At 57.9% G+C, this 26,581-nt stretch overlaps 1 protein-coding gene and 1 long non-coding RNA gene across 4 annotated transcripts; one reads left to right on the forward strand and one right to left on the reverse strand.

Moving 5' to 3' along the window:
- Nucleotides 1–12,809: 12,809 nt before the first annotated feature.
- On the forward strand, nucleotides 12,810–13,259 carry CALML5 (calmodulin like 5). Its single transcript, XM_029955598.1, has one exon. It carries the CDS (start codon nucleotides 12,810–12,812, stop codon nucleotides 13,257–13,259), a length of 450 nt encoding a protein of 149 aa, XP_029811458.1.
- An 8,876-nt stretch (nucleotides 13,260–22,135) lies between these two features.
- LOC115304646 lies at nucleotides 22,136–23,200 on the reverse strand. 3 transcript variants are annotated; one of them, XR_003914536.1, is made up of 2 exons: nucleotides 22,972–23,200; nucleotides 22,136–22,740 (listed from the first exon to the last, which is right to left on the reverse strand). It is a non-coding gene; the product is annotated as an uncharacterized LOC115304646 (long non-coding RNA). The 3 variants fall into 3 exon arrangements; XR_003914537.1 differs by having other exon boundaries at nucleotides 22,136–22,731; nucleotides 22,832–23,200; XR_003914535.1 differs by having other exon boundaries at nucleotides 22,832–23,200.
- Nucleotides 23,201–26,581: the final 3,381 nt, after the last annotated feature.

A 26,581-nucleotide genomic window follows, 5' to 3' on the forward strand; every position in this document is an offset into this window, starting at 1 on the left:
GCTTTTCCTACAGTGATAGGTTCACTTCACCTGTTCTTGAAAGAAATGTCGGCCAAATGCCAAGTCTGGGGCAACCACATGGCGTCACGTCAGCTGCTCTTTCCAGAAAGATGGCGGCGGTCCACAACAAATCTCCCCCATCAGTCATGGGCGCACAGGAGCCTTCCTTATGGCAACTGCTGTATGTCGGTGTTCAGCGGCATATTAAAGATGTGCAGACAACGGTTGAGATTTAGTAAGAAAATAATTTCACTACTTCTCCAACAACACTCTTAAGCAAAACTGGCTTTTTGTTTTTTCAGTTCAGTGAAGCGTATGATGATTTCAAGTACAGGATCCTTGATTCATGCTCAAGGGCTCATGACTTTACCCACCATTGCTTTGTTCCCAGTGCAAGAGGTCAACACGGCGAAAAAGGCAAAAAATGTCTTGGTATTGTTAGGGTGATAGTTTTGACCTCCCAGACTCTCTGAAAAGGTGTTGGGGACCCCCTCCCCCCACCTGGATCCTTGGACGCACTTGGAGGGCCACAGCGGTGGAGTGTTGAGAACCAAGTCTGAACGGAGCGTAGGACTCCCTGGGCTGGAGGTGAGAGGTGCTGAGGACACTGGAATCCTGGCAGGGACAGAGTGGACCCTGCAGAATATGGGGTTCGTGAAGACCCCACGAGACACACATCAAAGGGACCGCCTGCTGCGCAACTTCCTCCTCGGAAGAGGGAGGACCCAAGGATTTCCCTTCTCTCCGAATTGGTGCTGTAAGAGTTTTTGTTAGGAAGAATTCATGCAGCCCCCTCAGGAATATGCATCTCCTGCTGGGTGCTATGAAGATATGGATTAGGTTTCCAGTCTCATTCAGCAGTCACGCCTCTGTGCCCTTTGGGAATGAGTGTGACTGAGTGTGGCCACGAGAATTCTCTCTCCTCCCCCCCCCCCCTCTCTCTCTCTCGATGAAGCCATTCAATAGCCCTAACAGTTGCTCATCTACCCCCAGCCCTCCAGTATGTATATAAACACCTTATCTTAATGTGTTTGGTCACCATAACAAAATATGACACACTGGACAGCTTCCAGATTCAGGGCACGACCAGCTCTTGGAATGACTTTTGATCGGTCTTTACATGAATCATCCACGTGTTTCCAGGGCTCTCCTGGGCTGGGCTGGGCTGGAGTTTGAGTTCAGGGCGGGACGGTTGCTCTAGATCAGAGCTGGGGGAAATCTGATAAGCGACCAGTGACATCATGTTTGGGGAGCTGGTACACGATGTGAGAACGCCTTTCCCAGAGCTGCGGGGCGCCCTGCATGGCCTCCCGCTCGGTCATAAAGTGCTGGAGTGGCTCGCTTTTACGATTCGAGGCCTCACCTGCAGAATGAAGTCCACGGAGGCGGAGGAAACACAGTTGGACCGTTTTGAGAGTTTCCTGGATGCCCGGGTCAGTGGGTCCTCACGTCCACTCCCACTGCTCTTCCCCGGCACCCGGTGTGAGGTCAGCCCCCACGGGCACCCCACCTTCCGCCCGGGCCGCCGCCGCTCACCTGGGCCCCCAGAGTCTCTGAGAAACTCTCACTCTGCAGCAGGAGGGACACAAAGCAGCCTGTACACTGACAGCTGATGAAATCAGTATTTGATGAAATCAGTATTAAATGATCAGCCCAAACAAAGGCAAATTAGTCCTAAATCTCACAATACAAGCAACCAAACAAGTGAAAATCCCCTCTCGAACTTCCTGTTTTCCTGGGAAAAGGATGATTTTTTTTTACAATCTCTGCCAGGATTGGTGACTTTCTCCCACTGGCTGCCCGCCCCCAATTTCAGGGCAGGTGGAGGGGTCCTGGGCTGGCCTCGGGGGGCAGGTGGAGAGCGGGGCGCGGAGGAAAGCCTCTTCATTCTACAAGGGCTCCTCTGTGTGACTCGCCGGCCTTTCAAATCTGATACTTGATGTTCTGTGGTTGTTATTATTATTTTTATATTTGGTGTTTTGAAAAAACCAGTGACAACAGAGAACGCTGAATGAGGTAATCCTGCAGAAGAGCTGGCTACCCTCAACAAGTCTCCTGATGCCCAGTGACATCTGGTCACAGGCTGAGCGGGTCTAAGCCCCACCAACCACAGGGTGTGGTCATTCCCTCCAAGAGAACAGGACGCACTTCCCCGGGGGCCTGGAACCCACTGGGAGGCCGGAAGAGCCTGTGTTCCGAGATCCAAGCCTTTGAAGTTTATGATCGTGATGAAACTCTTTCATTCAGTACAGAGAGACACGTGTGCGCCTGTGTTTGCGGGGGGGCCCCAAGTGTCCACGTGAGCACACGGGTGCCTGCCGGGGGCACGTGAGGGGTGGAGAGAGCAGGGGTGTGTGGGGAATGGGCTCCGTACCCCGGGAATAGGTCTGAAGGAGGCAAAGTGGTTTCACAAAGAGTAGGACTACCTTTGGAGGTCATTCACCCAGTGGTTTTTCTTTTTTTAATGTTTATTTATTTTTGAGAGAGAGAGACAGACAGAGCAGGATCAGGGGCGGGCCAGAGAGAGAGGGAGACACGGAATCCAAAGCAAGTTCCAGGCTCCGAGCTGTCAGCACAGAGCCTGTCGCGGGGCTTGAACCCACGAACCGTAAGATCTTGACCTGAGCCGAAGTCGGACGCTTAACTGACTGAGCCCCCCAGGGTATGAGCCGCATGTGACCCCTAGACTTGACAGGGTGGAGGTCCCTGCCAGCGGGGGTGCTGGCGGGCGCCGTGTCCACTCAGGAAAGATGACGATGCCCCGGGTGAGCAGGGCCGGGGGGCTCCTCGGCTGGGCCCCGGGCACCTCGCTCCGCCTGCCGTGACACCTGTCCAAAGTGGGATGCGGAGTTGCAGAAGGACGGTGTCTATCATCTACCCATCCTCTATCTGTCTGTCCATCATCTGTCATATCTCGCTAGCGTAAGTGGAGGAAGGAATTTTAGATGCATCATAGGGAAAATGCTATGTGGCTTGAGGAGACACCACACAAAAATGACCATGAGCCCAGATATTTAGAGCTGGTTTAGAACACTTCAAATTCTAAAGGAGGTTGTTGGCTGTACAATGAGGACCGTGCGGACACACGCGAGGGAACGAGCTGGTATAGACGGCAGCGTGTATGTGCCAGAAAAGAAGAGAGCAACATGTAGAAGCCAAACTTCTGCTCTCTCTGAAGGTGCACAGGGCCAGCCAGGCGGGAGAAGGCGGCCCACGTGTTGGGAGGGGCAGGGGGAGCGTGAGGAGGGCTCTCTGGAGGAAAGAGAAGGTTACTAACACCTTAGGAAGAGGGGAGAGCAGGGGTGGAGAGAAAGCTCTGCCCTCTTTTCAAGATGCTAGAAAGGAGTCAGAGATGCTTTTAAACATGGGAAGAAAGCTCTTAGGGAAGGAGTTAAAGGCGAGAGATCTTTAAAAAACAAATCATTGTTTCCACATGTTTAATGAGGGGCAGGGACATTAAAGGACACAGACGAGGGATGAGGGGCGCCTGGGCGGCTCGGTCGGGTGAGCATCTGACTCTTGATTTCGGCTCAGGTCATGATCTCAAGCCTCACGTCGGGCTCTGGGCTGAGGGCGGCGCCTGCTTGGGAGTTTTCTCCCTCCCTCTCTCTCTCTGTCTCTCTGCCCCTCCCCCACCTGTTCTCTCTCTCAAAAAAAAAAAAAAAAGGAAGGAAGGAAGAAAAGAAAACAATCACAGATAAAGAAACTGGAATAAAAGCAGGGAGGCAGAGCTGAAGCCCCAATGAAGAAATGGGTGTAGCTGGAGATGGAGTTACCCAGGAAGAGAGAAAGTCAAGTGAAGATCAGGGCAGCTTGTCCCAGAATGTTCCAGAAGATAGGAGGATAATGGCGGACCAGGGAACTACCGGCTAGCGGAGGTGATGCCGAGGGCTCACTGCGGTTTCTCCAGGAATCTCCAGGAATCTCCAAGGATCTCATGAGAGCGCACGGAGGCCCAGCTGGGCCCCAAGCACATCTGCCGAGTTATCCAATTAAAAATGGAAAACCGACCCCACTCTGGTCCCTGGCGAGAGGCAGGCGCCCGCTGAACCGCCACCTCCTGTGGGCGCATCCGTGGGCTTACCTGCCTCCCGGCCCTTCTCCCCTCTGGGGGTGGCCAGCTGTCCCCGGCCACGTGGCCTGCTTGAGCTGAGTGTGGCCGTCCTCGGGGGCATGTGGAGGACGGCTGAAGTCAGCAGACACGGGGCCGCCCACGAGGAAGGAAGCCTGATCCCAGCTCCCGGCGCCTCCGGGAGCCCCTCCTGCGCCTTCTCTAAGCCTCACTTGCTCCATCTGTAAAATGGGAATAAACTATTGCATAAGGACAGGGTGAGGTCACACAGCACAGCCCTGAGCCCGGCGCCTGGCACACACAGTCACGCCGCCTGTGTCCCCAGCAGCCTAGGCAATGTGGTGTGGGGCTGGATGACTGGTGACCCAACGTGACCCAGCACTGCTGCAAAGGTCTTCTGAAAGCCCATTACTGAGGGCGGGTGACAGCCGACTGAGCTCAGCGCCTGCACCCATGGGCCTGGGCTCCCTGCAGGGCAGGCCTAACTCCCCCGGGGCGGGGAGGGGGGATTTGGCCATTCCTGCTGCTGCCATGAATCTGTGGGGACAGCTCCCACTGGGACGAGGGGACATCTGTGCTGGTCCACCTCCCCCCTGGCCCGGCACCTCTCTGGGAGAGGCGGGGGCTGAGAGGAGGCACAGGTGACGGGGCACAGGTGACAGGGCACAGGTGCATCCGTGAGGCCCTACCTGGCTTGGGCAGTGAGCCGCTTGGGCCACGGGGCGGGCCCCGCTCTCAGGCCTTAGGCTCTGACCCAGTTTAAGCCACAACTCTCTGTCTCTGCCATGTCAGTGCGCCCCGGACAGACACAGGGGACGCTGAGTCCCCATCCTGTTTCTTTAGGACCACGGTTCTGCAGCCACTGAGTGCCCTGAGTGCTGTCCACTGGGACCACACGGATGTCTCTTTTCCCTCGTCTCCGGCCGCATCCAAGCACCACTAGCTTCTTCCTTCACATCGTCTATGTCAGAAAGAGTCTCCTGGGTCGGGCCCAGGACTGGAAGGTCGCCAACTTCCAGGCCTCTGCATGATTCATCTGTGGGCGGTTGGCTGGCCTGGGGCCCGTGAGCCTGTCGGGGGGGTGGGGGGGGTGGAGAGAGGGCTGACCCCACCTCTGTGTGCAGCATCGGGCCCGGCAGCCCCGGGGAGGCTTCAGGGCCAGGCCTGTTCTCTCCTCTGACAGCGGACAGACCTGACAATCAAATCGTGGTAGCATCTTCATGGGCTGGGGGTGGCAGGCGGCCGCGGGGCCACTAGACCCACGGCCTGTGAGGCCTTGCTGCGGCTGCCTGTCCCAGGACCTAGTGCCTGACCTCCCAGCCCTGCTCCCTTCTCCCCACCCACCCCCACCCCGGCAGCCGGAGCCGTCCAACTAATGAAAACAGAGAAAGTCTTCCTCTGGGTTGGCAGGGGCCCTGGGGGCTGCCAGCCACAGGCCTCAGTCCTGCCGGTGGGGACTTTGCATGTGAGCAAGGTAAACGCTGCGTGCGCCCATTTTCCTGGCTGTTTCTGATATGCGCTTTCCTTAACACTGCCTTATCTCTGAGGCCTCCACTGTCCCAGGATTGAGTCCTGGGCCCCAACCCCACCCCCGGTCCTCACCACTGTCCCAGGATTGAGTCCTGGGCCCCAACCCCGTCCCCGGTCCTCACCAAAGCCTCAGACACACCACGTCCGGTGCCAAAGAGGCTGAGGGAGCACATCTCCTGGGAGGTGGGCCCTGGCCACGTCTTCTTCACTGGGGCGCAGGGCCCCTGGCCTGGGGGGACGGGGCACACGGTGCTCCCGGCCCCCTGCACTGTAACAGCACGGGGGACCCGAGGGAGCCCCACAGGCCTGCTTGCAACCCAGATGGTCTACACCTCACTCCTTGGACCGACCAAGAGTTTCCCTAAAAGTGATTCTTTAACACGGATTCGACTTCCTTGACTCGCTACATGCTTCCCAGGTGACACTCAAAGATACCAGATTTGTAATTTAAAAAAAGTTCAAGGGACGCCTGGGCGGCTCAGTCGGTTGAGCATCCCACTCTTGATTTTGGCTCAGGTCCTGATCCCAGGGCTCTGTGCTTGGAGTGGAGCCTGCTTGGGATTCTCACTCGCTCTCTCTGTCTGTCTCTTTCTCTGCCCCTCCCCTACCAAGAACAAAAAATTCAAGACCTGCTCATTTCCACAAGTCCCAGAAGCTGACAGAACAGTCCCTCAGGTGGATCCACATGAAGGGGAGGAAGACGCCTACTGAAACCCTCCTGGTCCGGAAGCCCCAGGGACTAGAGACCCTGCAGAGCCCGCAGTGGGGCCGCACATGCCCCTAGAACGCAGCCGGGGCACTCAGTCCTCTGCGTGATGCTTCTCTTAGCATGATCTTCGCAGTGGGAACCCAGTCTTTAAAATACATTTTTTTAAAGTTTATGTATGGCGGGGGGAGGGGCAGAGAGAGAGAGGGTCCCAAGCAGGCTCTGTGCTGTCAGTGCAGAGCCCGACGCGGGGCTCGAACCCATGGACTGTGAGATCATGACCTGCGTCGAAGCCAGGAGTCCTCACCAGCAGTGGAGCCCTCAGCGAATTCTTGCCAGCCAGACTGGGCATCAAATGATACCTCAGAATTATTTTAATTTGTGTGTCTCTGTCTACCGCCAAAGTGTAGAGTCTTTCAATGTGCGTGTTGGCCCTTTGGATCTGCTCTTCTGTGGGCTGGGTTTAAATGCTTGGCCCATTTCTGTTTTATTGTGGTTGTTCTTAAAATGTCTGAGCACTTCATTCTGGTAGTAAATATGGCTCCTGGCCACGATGAAACCAGGGTTCACCTGCACACTGAGAAGAGCAGGGGCACTTGGGCGGCTGAGTCGAGGGAGTGTCTGACTTCAGCTCAGGGCATGATCTCATGGTTCGTGGGTTCGAGCCCCACCTCAGGCTCGTTGATGTCAGCGCGGAGCCGAGTTCAGACCCCGTCCCCCTCTCTCCATGCCCCTCCCCCACTCATGCTGTCTCTCTCAAAAATAAGTAAGCATTGGGGCACCTGGCTGGCGCAGCCGGTTAAGCATCTGACTGGCTCAAGTCACGATCTCAAAATTCATAATTTTGAGCCCCACGTCAGGCTCTGTGCTGACAGCCCAGAGCCTGGAGCTGCTTCGGAGTCTGTGTCTCCCTTTTTCTCTGCCCCTCCCCCACTCAGGCTCTGTGTCTCTCTCTTAAAAACAAATAAATATACAAAATTTTTAATTAAAAAAAGAGAAAGGAGCATACATAACCTTGCCAACTGTTTCTCCTGAGAAGGTACACTCTTAACTCCTCAGTGGGCGGTGGGCGAAATACAAGGTGGTCATTTTTTAAAACATCCCTGACTTGAAGAAAGAAAACAAGTAGGCAGCTGTGCTATTGCAGTTGTGAGTGTGAGTGTGAGTGTGTGTACGTTCAAGCCGGCGTACGAGAGAGACACGGACCAGCCACCACCAGGCTCTGCGAGGCGGGACTGGTCACAGCCGCTCTGGGGACGTTCTGTTCACCGACACAGGCTGTTATGACCACGCGTGCGCATCGTTTCCACGGTGCGGAGGGCGTGTGTGGACAGGGACCCCATCACGCTCCAGCCTGGCTCTCCTCAGGGCTCTCCTCAGGGCGGCTGGAAAGGGAGGGAGCCGTCCCCTTGGGGGTAGGGTCCCTCGGTGCGCAGGGAAGGGGCCCTGGGGCCACTGCTCCGGGAGCACTGTGACCTGATTCCCCCTTTCTGAGCAGCGCGCTGGGACGCATGGGTGTGCCCAGTCACTTCTCTGGTCTGCTCCCTCCCCGGCTTCTTGCCATGTGGAGACCACCGCATGCCCCGATCGGATCACAGGGAAAGGGTGGGGCCGCCGTGCCCAGTGGGAATGAGGGTCTGCTCTGAGCCGCCGTTCCGGCAATGGCGATCCTGATGCTTTAGGGTCTCGTCCTGAATCCAGAGACCTAGTTGAGGCACCGGGCACCCCCTCAGAGCAACTGATTTTTTACTGTCTTTAAATTAAAGTTGCTGCAGGCACCTGGCTGGCTCCGTCAGTTGAGCGTCCGACTTGGGTCAGGTCATGATCTCACGGTTCATGAGCCTCAGCCCCGCTCCGTGACAGCACAGAGCCTGCTTGGGATTCTCTCTCCCTCTCTCTCCCCCTCCCCTATTCTCTCTTTCTAAATGAATGAATGAGTGAATGAATGAATACACTTAAAAAAAAATAAGTTAAATTAAGTTGCTGATTCATAAGTTTGGTTAACTTTTTTTTTAATCCCTGGCAACTTAGGCTCTGCCTTGAGTTGTAGCAACAATAGTTGTGAAATGAAGTCCGAGACCCACGGAAATACAATAACCGCAGCCAGGAGGTGGGACTGGCCAGCTGGAGAAGCCGCAGCAAATCCGGACCACCGAGTGCACGGCCCACGCACCTGCTCACAGCCCCGAGGGAGGTTTCACGCAACGACAGAACCGTCTCTAATTATGGGAAATACAGCGGGATTCACCTTAGAAAGGTTTCCTCCACAGTTCACATGCTTGCTGTTTGAAGGGGTCCATTTCAGTGCTCTGGGAAAATACCACACTCAGAGCACTTCTCAGAGAAAGTGCCAGAAACAGAGAGCCACGGTCACCTCGCATGTGCACGGACGGTGTGTGCAGGGTGATGTGCGTCCTGCCGACCCCCTGGGTGCGTCGTTGACCAAAGGCACAGGAAGGACGGGCCTTGCCAGGTGCTTGGCTGGTCTATGCAAACCGTGGGCACCGACAACCCGGCAGCGCACGCCCGAGGGCAGAGCCATGTGCTGGGCGGGGCAGGCACACACACCCTGCTCTTCTTTTTTTAATGTTTATTTATTTTTGAGAGAGAGAGACAGAGCGCAAGCAGCAGAGGGGCAGAGAGAGGGAGACACAGAATCCGAGCAGGCTCCAGGCTCCGAGCTGTCAGCACAGAGCCCGACATGGGGCTCGAACCCACAAACCCTGAGATCATGACCGGAGCTGAAGTCGGAGATTAACCAACCGAGCCACCCAGCTGCCCCAGATCCTGCTCTTTTGCACACAGTCCCCATGACAGTAGGGCCTCTGCCCTTTTCCATGTGACCCGTCAGTGGCCCAAGAATCACTCCTTTGCTCAGACAAGGATCTAAACCGGAAAGATGACCTCCAACTTCTGAGCCTTCAACACGTGACCGTTTCCTGTTGGAAACCCACTCAGCGCCCGGAGCGCGCTCTGTGGCGCCAGCAGCGGAGGCAGGAGCAAGACCAGACACGGCCCGAGCCTCAGGGAGGCCAGGGGTTCCCTCGGCCTGAGACCCTCCAGAACTCAGAATAGCACCCCCTCCACGTCAGGGACGTTTGTCCTTGGGCCTGGAGATGTCTCCGTGTCTGGAGGGAAGCGAATGGAAGTGGCCCCAGGCTTGGGCCCATGGGGGACAGGGTGACAGCCAAGGCCTGCGCTTCCCGAGTGCCGTGCCCCGTGCCCCGTGCCCTGCCTGCTGCTGGATTGCAGCCCTGCTGCACAGGTGTGGCCGTACCTCCTCCGCAGTGATGTCACCGCCCCAAGCTGCACCTCCTGTGACCTGGGAAGCCGGGACCACACCCCGCAGCTTCCTGGTTCCTGGCCAGTGACAGAGCCACCCGGGCCCCCGGGGAATGTGACTTGTGTTTGGGTTAGGGACACAGGGACTCGGCACGGGCTGGGACGGCAGCACAGGGGCTCGGGGCGCTGTGTGTGCGGAGGGGCTTACCTGGACACACGGGGATCCCCGGGCAGGGGCTCCGGGCAAGGTGTTGGGGTGCTAACCCCAAAGACCAGCTCAGCGGCTGGGTGGGACAAGCAGGTTCCCGCAAGTCAGAGGAGCTGGGAGACTCTGGAACCGGTTGTGCTAGTTTCGCACGGGGGGGGGGGGGCTGAGTGTGCTCTGTCCCCGGGGAAACCGGCCAGCCCACACCCCTCTGCCCACACACACACTCACACACACACACTCACTCACACTCGGGGTTACTGCACGCGCAGTGGAGAGTGAGGACCCCCTTCCCTGGGCCGTGGAGACACCCTCCGGGACTCCAGAACTTAGCCACCGTCACTGGGAGAATTCCCAGCGGCCCTGGCAGCAGGGCCAGGAGGTGACCGGAGAGGGGCAGGAGAGAGAATGAGTCCGGGGGGATGAGCTGACCCCCAGCAGGTGGGAGCCACAGGCCGGAGGCTTCGTCCAGCACCTGGGCCTCGGGCTGGCCGGCCACTCCCTCCTTGCCTCTCTGCCGTGCTTGGTCCCGGGGGCTCCTTCCCAGGAGACGCAGGTCCCCCTACTCGGGCAGGCAGCCTCTCTCGTCTCCCTCACGCTCAGCAGGGGCGGGGGCGGCGGGGACCAGGACACCACACAGGCTCACAAGGCTTCTTACAGGGCCCCAGGGCGCTGCGCCGGGGCGTCCAGCAGGTGCCAGCCCCCCAGCCTCATTCCCAAATGGACGCCCTCCTCCCACCACACAGAGACCCCGTCAGGAGGCATGACGGACGGGAGGCCTCTCTAGTTCCCTCCTGCTCCTTCCAAAGAGCTGGGCCGGGATCCCGGAAGAAAGGCGCTTGATCAAGCAGGATTCGGTTCTGGCGACACGTGCTGTGCTCCCCTTTTCCCAGCGCCGAGTTCAGCTGTCAGGCCGTGTGTGGTGTCGGTCACCGGGGAGCAGCGGTCCCTGATGCTGGGCTCCTGAGGCTGACCGGCCGCTCACCGGCTCCGGCAGGAGGCCACGGGGGGAAGGGTGACTTCCGTATGGACTCATGCTCCGAGAAGAAAGCCCACGGTGTCAGAGGGGAACCAGGGTCCCAAGCGGCAGGCCGAGGGCACGGAGGGGCTCACCGGAAGGGCGGCTCTCTCCCCAGTTTCTGGGTGGCCTTGGGCATAGGACTCTACCTCCTGAGACTCCATCTGTACATGGGGACAGTGAGCGACAATAAGTAATCACCACCTTACGGTCCCGTGAGGACCGTAGGATAGATGGTCTTTCTAAATACAAGTGTCTGCTCTGTGTGGGGCTGCCTGGTGGAGGCTGAGGTCCAGCGGGGACCAGTGTCACCTTGGACTGTGTGACGGGGCCGTACCCTCCAGGCCGACGAGCTCGTCAGTGCGGTCAAGAGCGGTGGATGACAAGAGTGAGAGCCGGGTCCTCCTTTTCTTGAGTGTCTGTTCCCAGCTTGCAACCAAAGACGAGGTTTGTCGGAGAGTAATCACGCCTCCCGCTGACCAGAGACACTGTGATCTCTGGTCTTAAGTGCCCCCATCAATACGGTGGACGTATCGTCCCATTTTGTAGATGAAGATACGAGACTCAAGCTGAGCTCCCGAACGGCGGCGGGGCCAGAACCCAAGCTTCACCTTCTGATAGTGTCAGGAAAGCTCCCCTCTTTACGACGCATCATTTAAGTCTAAGGGGAAAATGAGAAAATGCTAATCTTGGATTTTTAAGGACAAGCCCTACTAATAAGGTAAGAAGAAGATGAAATGTAGAGATTTATATCTTCAACTATTCTTAGAGGAACCGCGTTGTCGCCGGGAGCCCGCCCGTCCCTTGTCACTTCCTGCGGTGCGGTGGCTCTCCTGGCCAGCGTCCCGGGTGGCCCACGTCCTCCACCCAACACTGCTTGCGGGTTCCATTGAGAAACCGATTGCTCAATATTTATTGAGGTCTCTGTACTATTCCAGCACGAGGATGAAACAGCACTTCTTCTCTTTATCAAAGAAGTTGGACAGTTGGAACCCTCCCTTGTGTCTCTGTCCACATCTGGGTCCTCTGGCTCGGGGTGGGCCGGTGGGGGGGGTGCCGCCCCCAGGGATGGGGCTGGGGAAGGGGAGAACCAGATATGGCTGGAAAGGGAAGGAGTTGACGCCTCTCACACGGGCACAGGCCGCTGGCAGATCTGGGAGTTTATAGGGACCAAGAGGAGGTTTGCTTGAGGAAGACATCGTGGAGACTCCGGTGCAAGTGTCCCCTTGAGAGTCTTGGGGGTCACTTGCTAGGGACCCAGGGAGAGTCCCCAAGGGCTGAGCGCTTGGTCTAAACCCTGCTTCTCGGAGCAGTGGGGAGAGATGACAGAGGAGGCTGTGGGCCGGGGAAGTTTCCAGCCTGAGTTTTGTGCGTAGGGCTGACCCTTAGTGAGCCCTCGAGCTAGGTCACGTTCCCAGTCTTGGCCGCCCACTTCCACAGCCACTAGTGCCCGCGGGGGCCGGCCTGCTTGGACCCCGCACTGCACGGCGTCCCCGAGGCTCTCGGGCAGGGCGCCCGTGAGAGGGAGCCGAGGCCCCGTTCCTCCCCCCCGGGACCTGCCGTGTCACCACAGGAGACCCCCTTACTCTTCCCAGCCACGTCTCTGTGAGGATCAGCCGGGAGAGAAGCTTCTGGAGCAGCATGTCTGCCGTCGGGAGGCTGGCTGGCCTCCAACGGTCCCCCACGCTGGCTCCCTCCAGCCTTTCCTGGGTGGGCCCTGCACCCCGAATTCCGGCATTTCTGGTTTGCAGTGGGCGTGCCCCTCCCTGGGAGGAGGATTTCGCCCAAGGACACGGGGAGGGGAGGGCGGAGAGCCTTCCTCCTCCCCCGCTCTCAACGCAGAAAAGGAGAGGGCATCCTTCCCCTGGCAAGACAGCCACGGAGCTCTGCCCCCACACGGACGCAGCCTCCCAGGAGCTGCTGGTCCCGTCTCCGGCGCGAGCTCTTCGAGCCAAGTGGCAGCAAGCTCAGTAGCTCTGTGACAGGTGTGCCTGACATGGCCGGGCAGCTGACTAAAGAACAGGAGGAGAAGTTCAGGGTGGCCTTCGACTATGTTGACAAGGACAAGGATGGAAAGATCAACATGGAGGAGCTGGGCGCCGCGATGGAGGCCATGGGCAAGAAAATGTCGAAAGCCGAGCTGGAGCAGCTCATGGCCTTGGTGGACACCGACGGCGACGGCGCCATCAGCTTCCAAGAGTTCCTGGCAGTGGCAGCCCAGGGGATGAAGGCCGGGGGCAGCGAGGCGGAAATCCGGGAGGTCTTCCGTGCCTTCGACCTGGACAGCGACGGCCGCATCAGCGTGGATGAGCTCAAGCAGGCCATGGCCAAGATGGGCAAGAGCCTTTCCCAGGAGGAGCTGGACGCCGTGATCCAGGGGGCCGACCTGGACCAGGACGGGCAGGTTAACTTCGAGGAGTTCAGGCGCATCCTCTCTGAGAAGTGAGGCCCGGCCCGGCTCCTGCCTGACGCTGGTCCTCGTGCGCTCGGGGCCCCTGCTTCCGGGGCGCAGATGTGAAGGGAACGGCTGGGTGGTGGGTGGGGAATTAGCTACTGGGGGGAGGGCCCGGCCTCCCTCGGGCCCGGGCTCCGCACTCTGCCTGGCGAGACCTCGGGGCAGCTCCCGTGGAGAAACGGGGAGGCCCCCAGCCTGACTGGGCTGTGGTGAGGAAACCCAAGCAATGTGATGGCGTGACATAAAGGCGACTGGACTCCAAGAGCGGTGTGTGCTAGTGCTTGGGTATCTAGTTGAAAGTGGGAAATCGGAGGCCCGAATGGTGGCATCTGGGGTTCTTTTGTGCCTCTACCCCCTTCACGCAGCCGAAGTGGGGGCGCAGACCTGGGTTGGCCAGATGGCCTGCCTTAGCCTCCCCTGGAAGCCCCAGGAGGAGACCAGGTGAGGGAAGGGCGAGAGGAACAGAAGGGGCATGTCTGTGGCTCGAGGGTCTGCCTGAGCTTCTGGGTCAGGACCAGAGGCCGGAGCCCAGATCCTGGGAGGGGGGCACTGTCTACACCACAAACAATAAAGTCATCACTGCTTGCATTTAGCCAACTGTTCTCTGGGCTCCAATTTTAAAAAAGTGTGTGTGTGTGTGTGTGTGTGTGTGTGTGTGTGTGTGTCTCCTGCATGTGAAGTGCAGGAAGGGTCTTATGAGTGAAAAAACAAAGGTGGGGACACTGGAGAGTCAGACCCACCTCACTCCAGGGGCCCCACAGGGCAGGACCGGAGGCTCTGAGGTGGACACGGTCCGTCATGGGACAGCACATGAGGTGGGGCCGGGGGTGGCCGGGTCCTGGGGGGTGTGGCCGGGTTCTGGAATCGGGGGTGGCCAGATCCTGGGGGGGGGTGGCCGAGTCCTGGTGGGGGGTGGCCAGGTCCTGAGGGGGGTGTCCAGGTCCTGGGGTGGGGGGTGGCCGGGTCCTGAGGTGCCCCGCTCAGAGTGGAAGGTGTTTTCCTGGCTGATGGCATCCCGCTCTCCCGGCCCCCCAACCCCGTTCGAACTGGGCATCAAGGCATTCCCGTGTGGTCCCCAGAACCAGACCTGCAGGAGCTGCCCGCCTGAGCCTGGCGCTCCAGGCTCCCTCGCCCTGGTTCTCAGAGATGGCTCATTCCAGGGCACCCTGCACGTGAGGGAACTGAGGCCAGGGTGGCATCAGAATGAAATCTGGGTGGGGTTGCACGGGCAGCTCAGTCAGATAAGCATCTGACTCTTGATCTCCGATCAAGTCATGATCTCATGATTCGTGAGTTTGAGCCCCACGTCAGACTCTGTGCTGACAGCCCAGATCCTGCTTGGAATTCTCTCTCCCTCTCTCTCTGCCCCTACCCTACTGTGCTCTCTCTCTCTCTCTTAAAATAAACAAACTTAAAAAAATTAAAAAATAAAAGAATAAAATCAGGGTGGGGGTAGCAGGGGCGTCCGGAGGACCCTGGGGACTCAGGATTCGGGAGACACACGTGGTCTTCCAGCATGGTCTGCACACAGCGTGTGGCTCTGAGCATCAGTCAGTGGCGGACACAAGGTTTTCTTTGGTTTTTGGCGCTGTCTGACTTCACCTTAGCTCAGCTGTGGCAAGTCAGTGGGTCTGGCTCAGAGTGGGGGGCGGCTTCCCTGGGGGGTTACTGCAACACACTGGTGCCCGCCCTTTACCGCCTGCCCCTCCCCCTGGCATGGGTGGGGGGTGGGTGACAGAGCCCACCCAGCTTGTCTCCCCAGTGGAGTAGGGGCAGGGCCAGGCCATGTGGGGGGGGGCCTGCCACACGGGTGACACTTTTCTTTGTTCCTTTCCCCCATCTGACATCTTCAGTGGGTCACTCCAGTCTCCTGTGACCCTCACACGCTGCTGCCCCCTCTTCTCAGTCCTGTCTGCAGACCAAGTCCCTAAGTACGGCCCAGGCCCCCTCCCCCCAACACAGCAGGTGTCAGACAGAGCAGGGGAAGTCCTGGGTGGAGGCTGGGAGGTGGCCGGTGGGCTGGGGGCTCTGCGACAGGGAAGGAGCTTCACGTCCCCTGAGGTTCTTGGGGGGGGCGGGGAGCAGGATGACAGAAGCTGGGATCTCGTGGAGGTGAGGACTCAGAGGCAGGGATGTGGGCCGGGACAGCTGCCAGAGCTGGTGTGGTGGGGGCGGGGAGGCAGAAGCCCCCCACCCCGGGGCCAGGCCGGGCGTGCTTCCCTCCAGAAAGTCCCAGTCCCCTGAGACACACAGGTCACAGAAGTCTGTGTTTCTAAACTAGTGATTCTTAAATATCAAGCTGGTCCAAGGTGAAGGTTTCCTAGCTCTTGACCAGCCTAAGTGTACTCAGTGTTTAACATCCTGATTATATGCTCTTTCTGTATTTTCGGAGTTAAACGTCCTTTGCCCCATGTAGCCACTGTGATGGCAGATGATAGTTTTGTGAGATTTTTTTCATGTTTTTCTTCTGAGAAGAGTCCTATCATTGCCCCAAATTAATGTTGATATTTCACTGTCCCGTGGCCCCAAATGTCTGAGCGCCCGCTGCCTGTGTGGGTGGAGTGTAAAATCAATTTTCTTTTCTTAAAAACAAACATTTTTTCCCCCGACCTTGAAGAAATGTGAGGCTTGTACATGGGAATAGTACATGGGAATAGAATAAACTCCTTCCTAAATAGTGAACATAAGTTCTGGACCGGTGTCTGCTCTTGGGAGGGAGGAGGGGTCCGGGGGCCCTCTACTGATGCCTCCCTGTTTTGTTTTTGTAAGTTCATTTATTTTGAGAGAGAGCGCCAGCAGGGGGAGGGGCAGAGAGAGAGGGAGGCTCTGTGCTGACGGCGGCCAGCCCAACGCAGGACTCCAACTCATGAACCGTGAGATCAGGACCTGAGCCGAAATCAAGAGCTGGACGCTTAACCGACGGAGCCCCTGCCGCTCTGTTTCTCCCGCTGGCGCTGGCGGATGGCTGCAGGGGTGCTGGCTCTCCCCCACCCCGTACCGCTGCCTGTGGAGGGTGCACTACGCTAAACAGTGTGCGCGGGGCTGGAAAGATGGGCGCTTACAGAGGGAAAAGCAGAAATGGAGACCCAGGCAGCCCTGAGGAGGACCGGCCCCTGGGGACTGCAGGGCTGGGGGAGGGGCCGGCCGGGACCCACAGGGCGGAGCATCTTCCGGAAGCCGGCAGTCTGGTGTTAGTGACTTCCAGGTTGCACCCGACCTAGACCCAACTTCAGCGTTGACCCCAGATTTCCCCAAGACATCTGAGGGCGGAGGCCGGGTTACGCCCCCAAAGCTCAGGCAGCAGCCCCGCCCCAGCCCAGGACACCCGGGAGCCCTGGAAGGAGGCAAGAAGGGTCCCAGGAGCCCACACGGTTCTCAGTGACTTCAGGGAACCTCTGTTCTCTGAAAGCCACTTCTCTGAAAATCCGTTTGCCAAGACCGGTTCTGCAAATGGTCCACGTGCCGGGATTTCCCAATTTACCAAAAAAAAAAAAAAAAAGTAAAAACACTTTGTGAGGATTGCAGAGATTCATCCAGGATGAGACAGTTGAAGACTTTTTGAATATTTCTCTGGAGTTTCATCCAGTTTAAACTTTTAGCTTTATTTCGTTGTTCTGGCTTGAGAAATTATTTTAGTCAGTTCACCTAAACCTCACAGCACAACCTGATAATGATGAGTGTTCTCTGGTTTGTATTCTTGCTTTTTTTTTTAATAAAAATTTTTAAGTAATTTTTTAATGTTTATATTTAAGAGAGAGAGAGAGAGAGAGCGTGAGTGGGGGAGGGATGGAGAGAAAGGGAGACACAGCATCGGAAGCGGGCTCCAGGCTCTGAGCCATCAGCATAGAGCCCGATGCGGTGCTTGAACTCAGACTGTGAGATCATGATCTGAACCGAAGTCAGACGCTCAGCCGATTGAGCCCCCCAGGTGCCCCATCTCTTTTTAAGTACATTGGGTCTATGACTTCAGGGAAGGAGAACTGAGGCATTTCAGGGCTGAACAGCTGTACGTGTCTCCAGTGTCAAGGATCTTGTGGATTATAGATTAAGTCTCTTCTAATAGATTCTCAATACAGGCTATTGCTTTAGTCCTTCTTTTAACTCACAGATGTAGTAACTCTCGGTCAGGAGGATATTTTGTGTGTGTTTCAGGCAGTATTTGGTAAAGGTCTGATGTGTGAATCACCCACAAAACTGACATTTAACTGAGCAGAACTGAGCTCATAAATCTACCAGAACTGGCTGGGAAGAAACAGCTTTGGTGAAAACAAAACTAATCTGAACTAAAACAAAGTTTTCCCCAAATCCTTCAAGATATTACTAATCAGTACATTGATTTTAGACAAATTATTCAACTTCTGGTCAAAACAGATATTTCTAATTCCATATACTAACTAAGGTATTTTCTTCACTGAATTGCCCGTGGATTTTTAAAAACCCTAATGTACATCTATTCCTGACAGGCCTTTCTTTTAAGGTCCATTTCAAATGCCGCCTCCTCCAGGAAGCCTTCCAGAATAGGCAGATGCACACCCTGGAGTGAATGACTCTCTCCCATCAAGGGGCATCTCGCAGCACAATTCCTTGTGAACAAGGCCTGGTCTCCTTCCTCAGAAGCACAAAGAATGTAAGACTCACCAACATTCACACCGGACTGTCACCTCCTTGAGGGTCGGGCTCCGGGGCTGACCTAGGGCACACCCTCCCCCACCTGCACTAGACACCGGGTGACCGGGTGGGCTCCCTCCCCCACGAGGCGTCACCTCTACCCCCGAGAGATGCCTGCAGGAGTGAGGGGACCTCTGCAACGTCTACTCAGCAGGAAGAGACGCGCGGCGCGACCCAGAGGGAGGCCTGTCTCACGCCCTGTGCTCCACGACCCACGAGGACAGTGCGAGTAGGATATAAAGTCCCGGCGGTCCTGTATTGGTCAGGCTGCCCCCAGATGCACAGAACCGACGGGACACACAGAGATACGGAAGAGGACACTTATTCCGGGAACTGGCCTGCGTGATCATGGCCGCCTACAGTGTCGTTCAGCCCGAGTCTTAGGGTCTGAGGACCGAGGGTCTCGGGTGTAAATTCTATCTGAGGCTCAAAGTGAGAACCAGGAACGCCTGGGTCCCAGGTCCGGAGCAGATGGGTGTCCCCACTCAAGAATGGGGAGCGGACTCGCCCTTCCTCGGGCTTTTTTGTTCCCGGGCCTGGATGGACTGCGTGGGGATCCACCCCCACACACTGGGGAGGGCCACCTGCTGGACTCAGTCCCCCGAATCAACCCCGCTCACACACACCCAGGAGCGACTTGGGCATCCCTCGGTCCAGCCGAGTGGACACTAGAACTCAAAGTCCACCTGCTGTCCATGTAGGAATGCAGAGCTTCCAGGGCATGTGAGTCACAGGACAGCTGAGGGCATTGATGCCGCTATGCCAGTTTACAGGATTTCAGATCAGCGCTCTCCACAGGGCACCATGCCCTCTGTCACCCTGGCACAGGGTCTGCATGGGCACAGGGTCTGCGTGGGCCAGCTTCTCAGGAAAAATCTAGATACGATATCATGTCCCCTTTCCTCTGCAAACTAGTCTGGATTTTGAGTTTGAGGGTCCACAGCGTGGCTGCCGTACCCCTCATTCACTGGAACTGCTCCGTGACCTCCTAGAGGGAGCGGAGCCAGCCTCCCCCAGCCTCGCACCCAGTCAGGGCCGCCCCTACCTCCCAGCCCCCACGGAGCCCCCCGGCTCCTCCCGCTTTCTCTTTTCTGGCTTCACCACACCTGGGGGAGGGCCCAGATGCCCTGCTCTGCAAACTCCTTCTTGCTCATCTGCAGATGTTTGCCATCTTAGGGTGCCCTCATCTCGTCCCCGCTGCAGACTGTCCCGGTGCCTTGGGCACTGGCACCCAATTTCTATCTCACCTCTACTGTTCCAGCCTGAGCCTGCCTTTGCTGGAGCCCAGTGGTTCCTTTTATGGTTTTTTTCTTAAATGTATTTGAGTGAGGGGGGAAACAGGGGAGGGGCAGAGAGAGAGAGAGTGAGAGAGAGAGTGAGAGAGAGAGAGAGAGAGAGAGAGAGAGAGAGAGAGAGAGAGAGAGAATTGCAAGCAAGCTCCACGATGTCAGTGTGGAGCCCAACTTGGAGCTTGAACCCACGAACTGTGAGATCATGACCTGGGCTAAAGCTGGACGCTTAACAGACTGAGCCACCCATGCGCCCCGGAACCCAATGAGTCCTGTCTCGGCCACATGACTGATGAACCGGAGAGCTGATGAGAAAGGCCATGTGTGGGTCCCCTGATGTTTGACCCCCCAGGTGGTCGGGGGGACCCTGATGTTCTGACCCCCCACTTGATCTGGGAACCCAGGCTTGACTGTCTGTTTTATGCCCCCAGGGGCTTGTGTGGCCAAGACTGGGAAGCCAAGGGTAAGAAGCGCCGCCCCAGGGTATCCCTGGAAACCGTGACTCTTTGGGGTGGCCTTACCTCCAAGCCCTCCTTTGCTCTGCTGGTCAGATGGGCACAGCCTGTGCACAGGAATCCGGGAGCCAGGCACTTGTCCTCACAGGTCCCCACGGTGGGAGGCTGCTGGCTCACAGATCAAGTCTGAGTCACTCTGGGAACAGATGGTGCTCTGCTTGGTGACCTGCCAGCCCCAGTGCCCACTCTGCCACCCAGAGCGCAGAACTTCCCCAACTCGGCTCGCTGCTGCCTTTCTGCCTGCTTGGCCTCTGCCCCAGAGGGAAGTCAAATCTTGGGGAGGGGGCTGTCCGTGCTCTGGAGGGGCCGTGCTTCCCTGCATCCAGAGCTCATGGTCGGGACAGCTCCGTGGAGATGGCGGCGGTGGTGGTGACATCCACCTCTCTGCTCATTTCTGGAGCCACCACCTTATTACGGGCCTGTGAGGACACGGAGGGAAACGCCACACCAGCCTCTGCCCTCCGAGGGGGATGAGAAGTAGGCAGAAATGACCATAGGCAAAGACAGTGGGTGGTAGGCAGGTGTGTCACCGATGGACTCGTGTCATCATGAGTGCATGGCAGAGGCAGAGACGCTGAGCAGGTGGCTTCGGGCCAGGTACTGGAGGTGGGGAAACCTTCACCAGATGAGAAAACGTTCTTGGCAGAGGCTAAAAGCATGGCAGCGGGGACGTGCCCTGCCTTTTGGGGCACCCACACTCCCTGGGAGGCAGGCCACATACTGGAGCCCTGTGAGAGCTGGCCTCGACTGTCCTGAGTTTGGAATTCTTCTCAAATCCTAGCAGAGGCCGGTACCAGCTCTGTGACCTTGGACAAGTCAGTTACACTCTCTGCGAAGGCAGTCATGCCCAGAACTGCTTGTTTTTGATAAGGACTATCGTCCATGTGTCAGGAGCACACAGTTTCTCCCCGAGAAGATCAAATGGAGGTTTTAGATCAGAGGAGGTTCAAGGTCACATCTGTGCTCTCGGAAGGTTATTTCAAGATGCGGGTTGAAGCAGAGCCAGGAGCTGGGGCCTGGAAGAGGGGGTACTTTGCTGAGCTGAGCCTGAGTGGACAGAGGAGGGGGGCAGGCAGGCAGGCGGCGGGCAGGGAGGACCGCCACTGAGGATGAACAGCTGAGCAAGGCCTGGCTTTGGGTGGGGCTGACACGGTATCCACCTTGGGGAAGCCCCGGGGAAGCGGGGAGAAGGCATTTGCACTTAGGGTGGGACCCCACCAGTTTCGCTCCAGCCAAGGGGTTACCCCTGTTCGTGCTGCTGCTGGGGGGCGGGCTACTGCTGGGCACGCGTGGCCTCTTGCCACACCAGATGGGGAAAACACGTTCATTTCTCAGAACCCTGGAGCCGCAGGGAGCCTGAGAGCCTCTGCTGGGAACAGGGCAGAGTGTGCGGCCTAGAAAGTTCCTGGGGCCTGTCGAGCCTAATGGCCTGGCTCCAGACAGAGAGGAGGTGCACTCAGAATGCCCTCCGGCCAGCAGTGTGGCCCCCCCCAAGTAGAGGTGCCCCTAGGGCTTCCTGTGCCCCACCCCCCCTCCTGGAGAGGGTCTCCCCTCAACTCCGCCTGCTCAGGTGTGGGGAGGGGGCCTTCAGCCACCTGCCTAGGACATGAGGAGGGAGAGCACACTCCTGGGGCCGCTCTTGAAGGGACGGGTGTGGAAGAGGCTCCCTGATTCCTTCCTCCTCTGTCTCTCCCTCTTCCTTCAATAAACACACGTAGAGCAGGATTATTCCAGGCGCAGGTGTTGGTGGTCAAGAAAGCGCCCACCCTACAGCACTCTCCATCCGGGACACGGGGGGCACGTCACCACACTGCTCTTGGGCCTGATCTTGCCCTGGGCACAGAGGCTGCCAGATGGGCCATCTCAGCGGGGCCTCGCAGCACCTGAGGGCCTTGCAGACCATGGAGCAGCGGCACTGCGGGCTCAGGGGGGTGTTCCGGGTTCGCTGCAGACCACCGCCTTTCAGGCCCCTTCTCCACCTGCCTCCTGGATCCAGGGTCCTTCGGCTTGGAGGCAGACCAAGGCCCTTGAGAGGGCCCCTCCACCTCCCCCCTCCCCCGAGAATGCTTGCCTGTGGGGAGGGGGCGGGGCTCCCTGAACAGCCATGCAATTCACTTTTCTCAAGGTCATTGAAATTCTGAAGTTTTCTCTTCAAGAATGTACCTCCTTCTCAGTGCCATTACGCGGGTTCCCAGGGTCTCCACGCTGCTGAGCACCCCGAGGGCAGAGGGGCTTAAAGAAAGGCTGCAAAGGGGGTCTGCCGGGGCACTAGGGCCTTGGTCCAGCTGTTCTGTCACTTACTCGGATCTCAGCAGGAACGCCCGCCCCTCACGGAGGCCACGTGGCCACTCGCCAGGCGTTAGGACCTGCTTCCGCTCTGCAGAGCATCACCCTCTGATACTACCCACATTTATTTCTCTGCATCCCCTCAACTAGAACACGAGCTTCACGACGTCTGGGCTCCGTCTCTCTTGCTCCTTGTCATTAGCCCGGCATGTGGGTTCCGTTCTGTAGGACCAATGGGCATGGAGGTGGCCATCCTTTTCAGTCTGGGCACCTCCCTTCTCAACGACAGGGTGGAGACAAGCTGGGACCCGTCCAGAGAATGATCCGGAAGACCCGGCGGTGTCTGCCGGGGTCTGCACGCGGGTGCTCCTTGCTGGAGCAGGGAAGGCCTGAACAGAGCTTGCCGAGGACCTGAGGGGCGGCCCCCGCCCCCAGGAGAGGGACTCAGTCCTGCTCGGCGGGGCCCCCGGGCTCAAGTACGGGCCGGAGCTGGGGGCCGGGGGGCTGGGCTTCCCCGGGCAGGGCCACGCCAGCTCTGCGCTTGCTCGGGGTGCTGGGTGCGGTTCTCAGGCGGAGGCTCGGTACACGCTTGGGTCCCTCCGGCAGCGGCGGGCTTGCTGGGTAGACACTGATGATCCTCCCTTTTCAGACGCTCAACGAACAGTTCTCGGATTTCCAACGCCAGGTCCGAAGATCCTTGCTTCACTGTAAATACTGAGGGTGACGGGCTGCACGTTGGTGGGCGTTCCCCCCCCTCCTCCCCCAGCCCTCTCACAACCCCTGCGTTCTCCTCTGGGAAACACACCCTGTGCTGGCGGGGTCGGGGGTCATGTGAACTGGGGCGGAGGCTGGAGTGAGTTCCGGGGTCTCTGGCCACCACGGTGGCGTGGCGGTGACCTGTCACAGGAACCGAGTCGGGGTGGGGAAACAGCGCCGGCTACTCACAGAGGGGTAGAGAGAGGGGCGCCCGGGCTCCCACTGGGCCTTAGTACAGGGTCACGCGGCTTCCGAGGGGCGCCCCGCATTCTTGATGAGTGCCCATTGCGAAAACCAAAGAATGGCGGCTCAGCAGTTCCGGTTTGTTGGGTAAAAACACAGTTTGGGAATCAAGGGTGCTCGGTAAGAACGGGCTCGACTGAAGGCGCTACAAAGACCTGCAGCTGTGACACGGCCCGGAGGGAGCACTAGGCCCCGGAGAAGGGCCCGGATGTGGGCGTGGCCACCGCTGGGCTCCTCCTGCGGCCTTCCCACAGGACAGGGCGGGGCTGGGGGCGGGGCTTCCTGCTCTCAGAAAGGGCTGAGTCAGCATGCTCAGATCCTGGCTGACCTTGGGGCTGCTTGGTCCTCGAGGGTCAGAAGTCAGGTCAGCGTCTGCCACCCGCTGCCAGGAGAGGAGGCCTAGGAGGGATGTGTGGGCACAGGGACTGGGAGCCTCTAGGCAGAGGAGACCTGCCTTTAACAGGCCAGACTCTCCTTCCCCTCCCTGACTTCCCTCCATTCCCCCCTCTCCAGCTGCTCTGGCCAATGTTACTAGGGGTCTTGGAGAGCTCAGCTTTTGAGTTCTAGAAGGAACAGGCAATGTGTCTGGTGAGCCTTCATGCCGAGTGTGTGGGATGGGCAGTGGTGGGGAAAGGGGGTAGGCTGACCTTGAGTTAGATCTTTTTTTTTAAATCTTTGTTTATTTTTGAGAGAGAGAGAGAGACAGAGCATGAGCAGGGGAGGGGCAGAGAGAGAGGGAGACACAGAATCCAAAGCAGCTCCAGGCTCTGAGCTGTCAGCACCGAGCCCGATGTGGGGCTCGAACTCACAGACCGTGAGATCGTGACCTGAGCTGAAGTCGGACGCTTAACTGACTGAGCCACCCAGGGGCTCCCCTTTGAGTTAGATCTTGATCTGAGTCTCTTGGCCATGGTTTTCCTGTTCGCAAACCCAGGGCATAGTGATGCCTCTTTCTCTGCAGATTTTATCAAGTTGTTACAGTCAAAGCCACGTTGGACCCGTGAACATGTGGTGTGAGCCATGGCGGGCTTCCGTGTCCCTGCCAGGGCTGGTCGGAGCCTGTGGGCTGTGGGCCCCAGGCCTGCCATGGTGGACTTTTATTTGTACAGTTTTGGGAGGAGCCTGAACCGTCCACGGGGGCTGCCCTGCTTCCTTCTCTGGGTTTTCCATGAGGCAGAAGGGGATTTCCTGTCAGGAACCGCCTTGGTATCTCTGAGGGCCAGTGGGGAGAAATGGTGGAAACAGAGCCTGTTATCTCTCTCAAAACAATGCGGGTCCCTTGTTCTGCAGGCCGGCAAAAAGGAAAAAAAACCCAGTCTTTTTAGGCAAGTACTTTTAGACAAGAGGATTGTGTTCATGTATGTGATTATCACGGGGGTTACAAAAAACCACTGGGGAGGAGTGAGGGGAGGGGGTGGGGAGGGGGAGAGACCGAGAAAAGGGACCCCCAAAGATCTTTGAATTCATTGGTGGCCAAACTTTGGGACCTGCCTGCTGACGGTACCTGAGATGACTTTAGGACGTTAAGTGGCAGAAGTGACAAAGGCGAGGGCAGCCGTCTCTTTAGGATCAAGCAGGACTAGCTAGTATAATTTTGTTTTCATAACACTGATTGTTACTGCTTCCTCCTATTTATAGCAAGGGAAGCTGGTTTTCTACTTAAAAATCATGACATAAGGTGGTCATTTCAAATAAATACAGAAAGTGTGGACGACAACATATCCAGTAGAGAACAGGACCAAAAAAAAATGCAAAATTGAGACAGTGACTCTCAGATGTGTGACCCTCATTGGAAACACAGGGGTAACTGGACATCCCCTACATGGAGGAAGGGACGCAGGCCGCAGAGGGCTGAGCCTGACCAGAGTCCCTGAGGTCCCTCCCCGGCCCCAGGGAGATGGGCCTGGGTGTGGGCAGGCTGGAGAGTGGGGGGCACTGGAGAAACGGCAAGGGACATGGGGAGAGAATGTCACCTACAGAGACTCCCAGGGAGAAGCAGGGGGCTCGGGACTCAAGCTGGAGGCCAAAATCTGGCCACAACCACAGAGGGGACCTTTTAAAGACCTTTGAAAGACACGGCTTCCAGCTCTTCTGATTCGTTTCATCAAAGGTTTGGGAAAATTCTGTGAGGCCTCCAAACTTTTGTTTTTGCTCATCAAGAAAAGCACCGGGGCCACTTTTTGTCTGTGACCTGTAGCTTTCGTCTGCCCACCCCACAGGCAGGCAGAGCAGCCGGACCGTTAGGGGGTTGGCACCATGGGCCCGAAGTTCAGAGGCGAACACCGCTGTCTGTCAGGTCCAGGAACGTTGGAGAAGGAAGGTGCACTTCGATGACGGCAGGAAGTGTTCTGCGTGGACAGGTGACAGCAGACAGGCATGCGTGATCTCTCAAGCCAGGGCCTCAAGTCAATCCCTTCTGGAAGCTTCCAGTGTACTCAGAAGAGCAGTTTGGTGCCGAGGGGGCATGCTCTGCCCGGGATCTCCCTCCAGGAGTCCTGTTTGCATCTTGTCTTCCTCCTGGGCCTCCGAGCACACGTGGGCTCCGCTGTTGGGGGCTGGCAGACCGCTCTGTTTCCGAGGCGCCCTCTCTCCGGAGTCTGGAGCAGACACGGCCTTCCCATCCTCCTGGTGGGTGGCAATCCTGCACAGGCTGGGGGTGCAGTGGGAAGGTGCATGGCTGAGTCTAGAGGTCCCCTTGGCACCACCAGGGAAAACCTGGGGACAGTTGCGGGGAGGCTGATGCCACCAGCCTGGACATTGAGTTGAGTCCTCGGTGAAATGCAAGAGCCACCGAAGTGTGGGATGGACAGGCCATGGGGGCAAGTCGGTGGGGGGTGGGGTGGGGGATGGTAGAGCGCCCACTCCCTCGGAGACTCAGGAGCCATGGCAGGAGCCTGTCCCTGGACACAGCATTTCCCAGGCCTGCACTTAGTCGTTGAACTAACTAAGCTCTGCTGTGGCCAAGGTGGGGGAGGTCAGGGCTGGGTGCGGGGCACAGCCGGCCCTGACGCTGTCCGGGTGGTTAGTGCAGTCCGGGTGCAGGAAAGGTGGTCTCATCTCAAGTAGCTCAAGGCCCGAAGCCCTTCCCTTCCCAGCACTTTTAGCCAAGTCTCTGGGGGTCGTCCCTGTGAAGTCCACATGAGCCCCTCCGGTTTGGTTGTACCAGCTCCGCGTCTCCACGGCCCTCAAACACTTCGGCGCTGAAGCAGTTCAGAGATAAGCTCCCGGGCAGAGGTCATCTGGGTGAGGCGGGTGTAGATTAGTCCACCTTCATTTCTTGGGTTCGGATTCGTAAGTCGAGCTGTGGAGGAGCGGCATTTTCCTGGGCAATCTCCCGGCGCTGCCTGAGGCCACCAGGCTCCACGGATGACCCATGCCCGCCGCTCCGGAGCGTGATTCCGATTGGCAGCTGATGTGTGACGTCCCCGTTTGCTATCTCCATCCGTGGCATCTTGACATGTCCAGCACGTGTGTCCCCATTACAGTCCCTTTGGGGATGCTCAGCAGTGGGGGTCGCTGTCCGTCTCAGAGTCTGCTGTGTGGCTGCCATGCTCCC

This window comes from Suricata suricatta, chromosome 10, assembly GCF_006229205.1.
Source record: "Suricata suricatta isolate VVHF042 chromosome 10, meerkat_22Aug2017_6uvM2_HiC, whole genome shotgun sequence".
Taxonomy (NCBI): Eukaryota; Metazoa; Chordata; class Mammalia; order Carnivora; family Herpestidae; genus Suricata; species Suricata suricatta.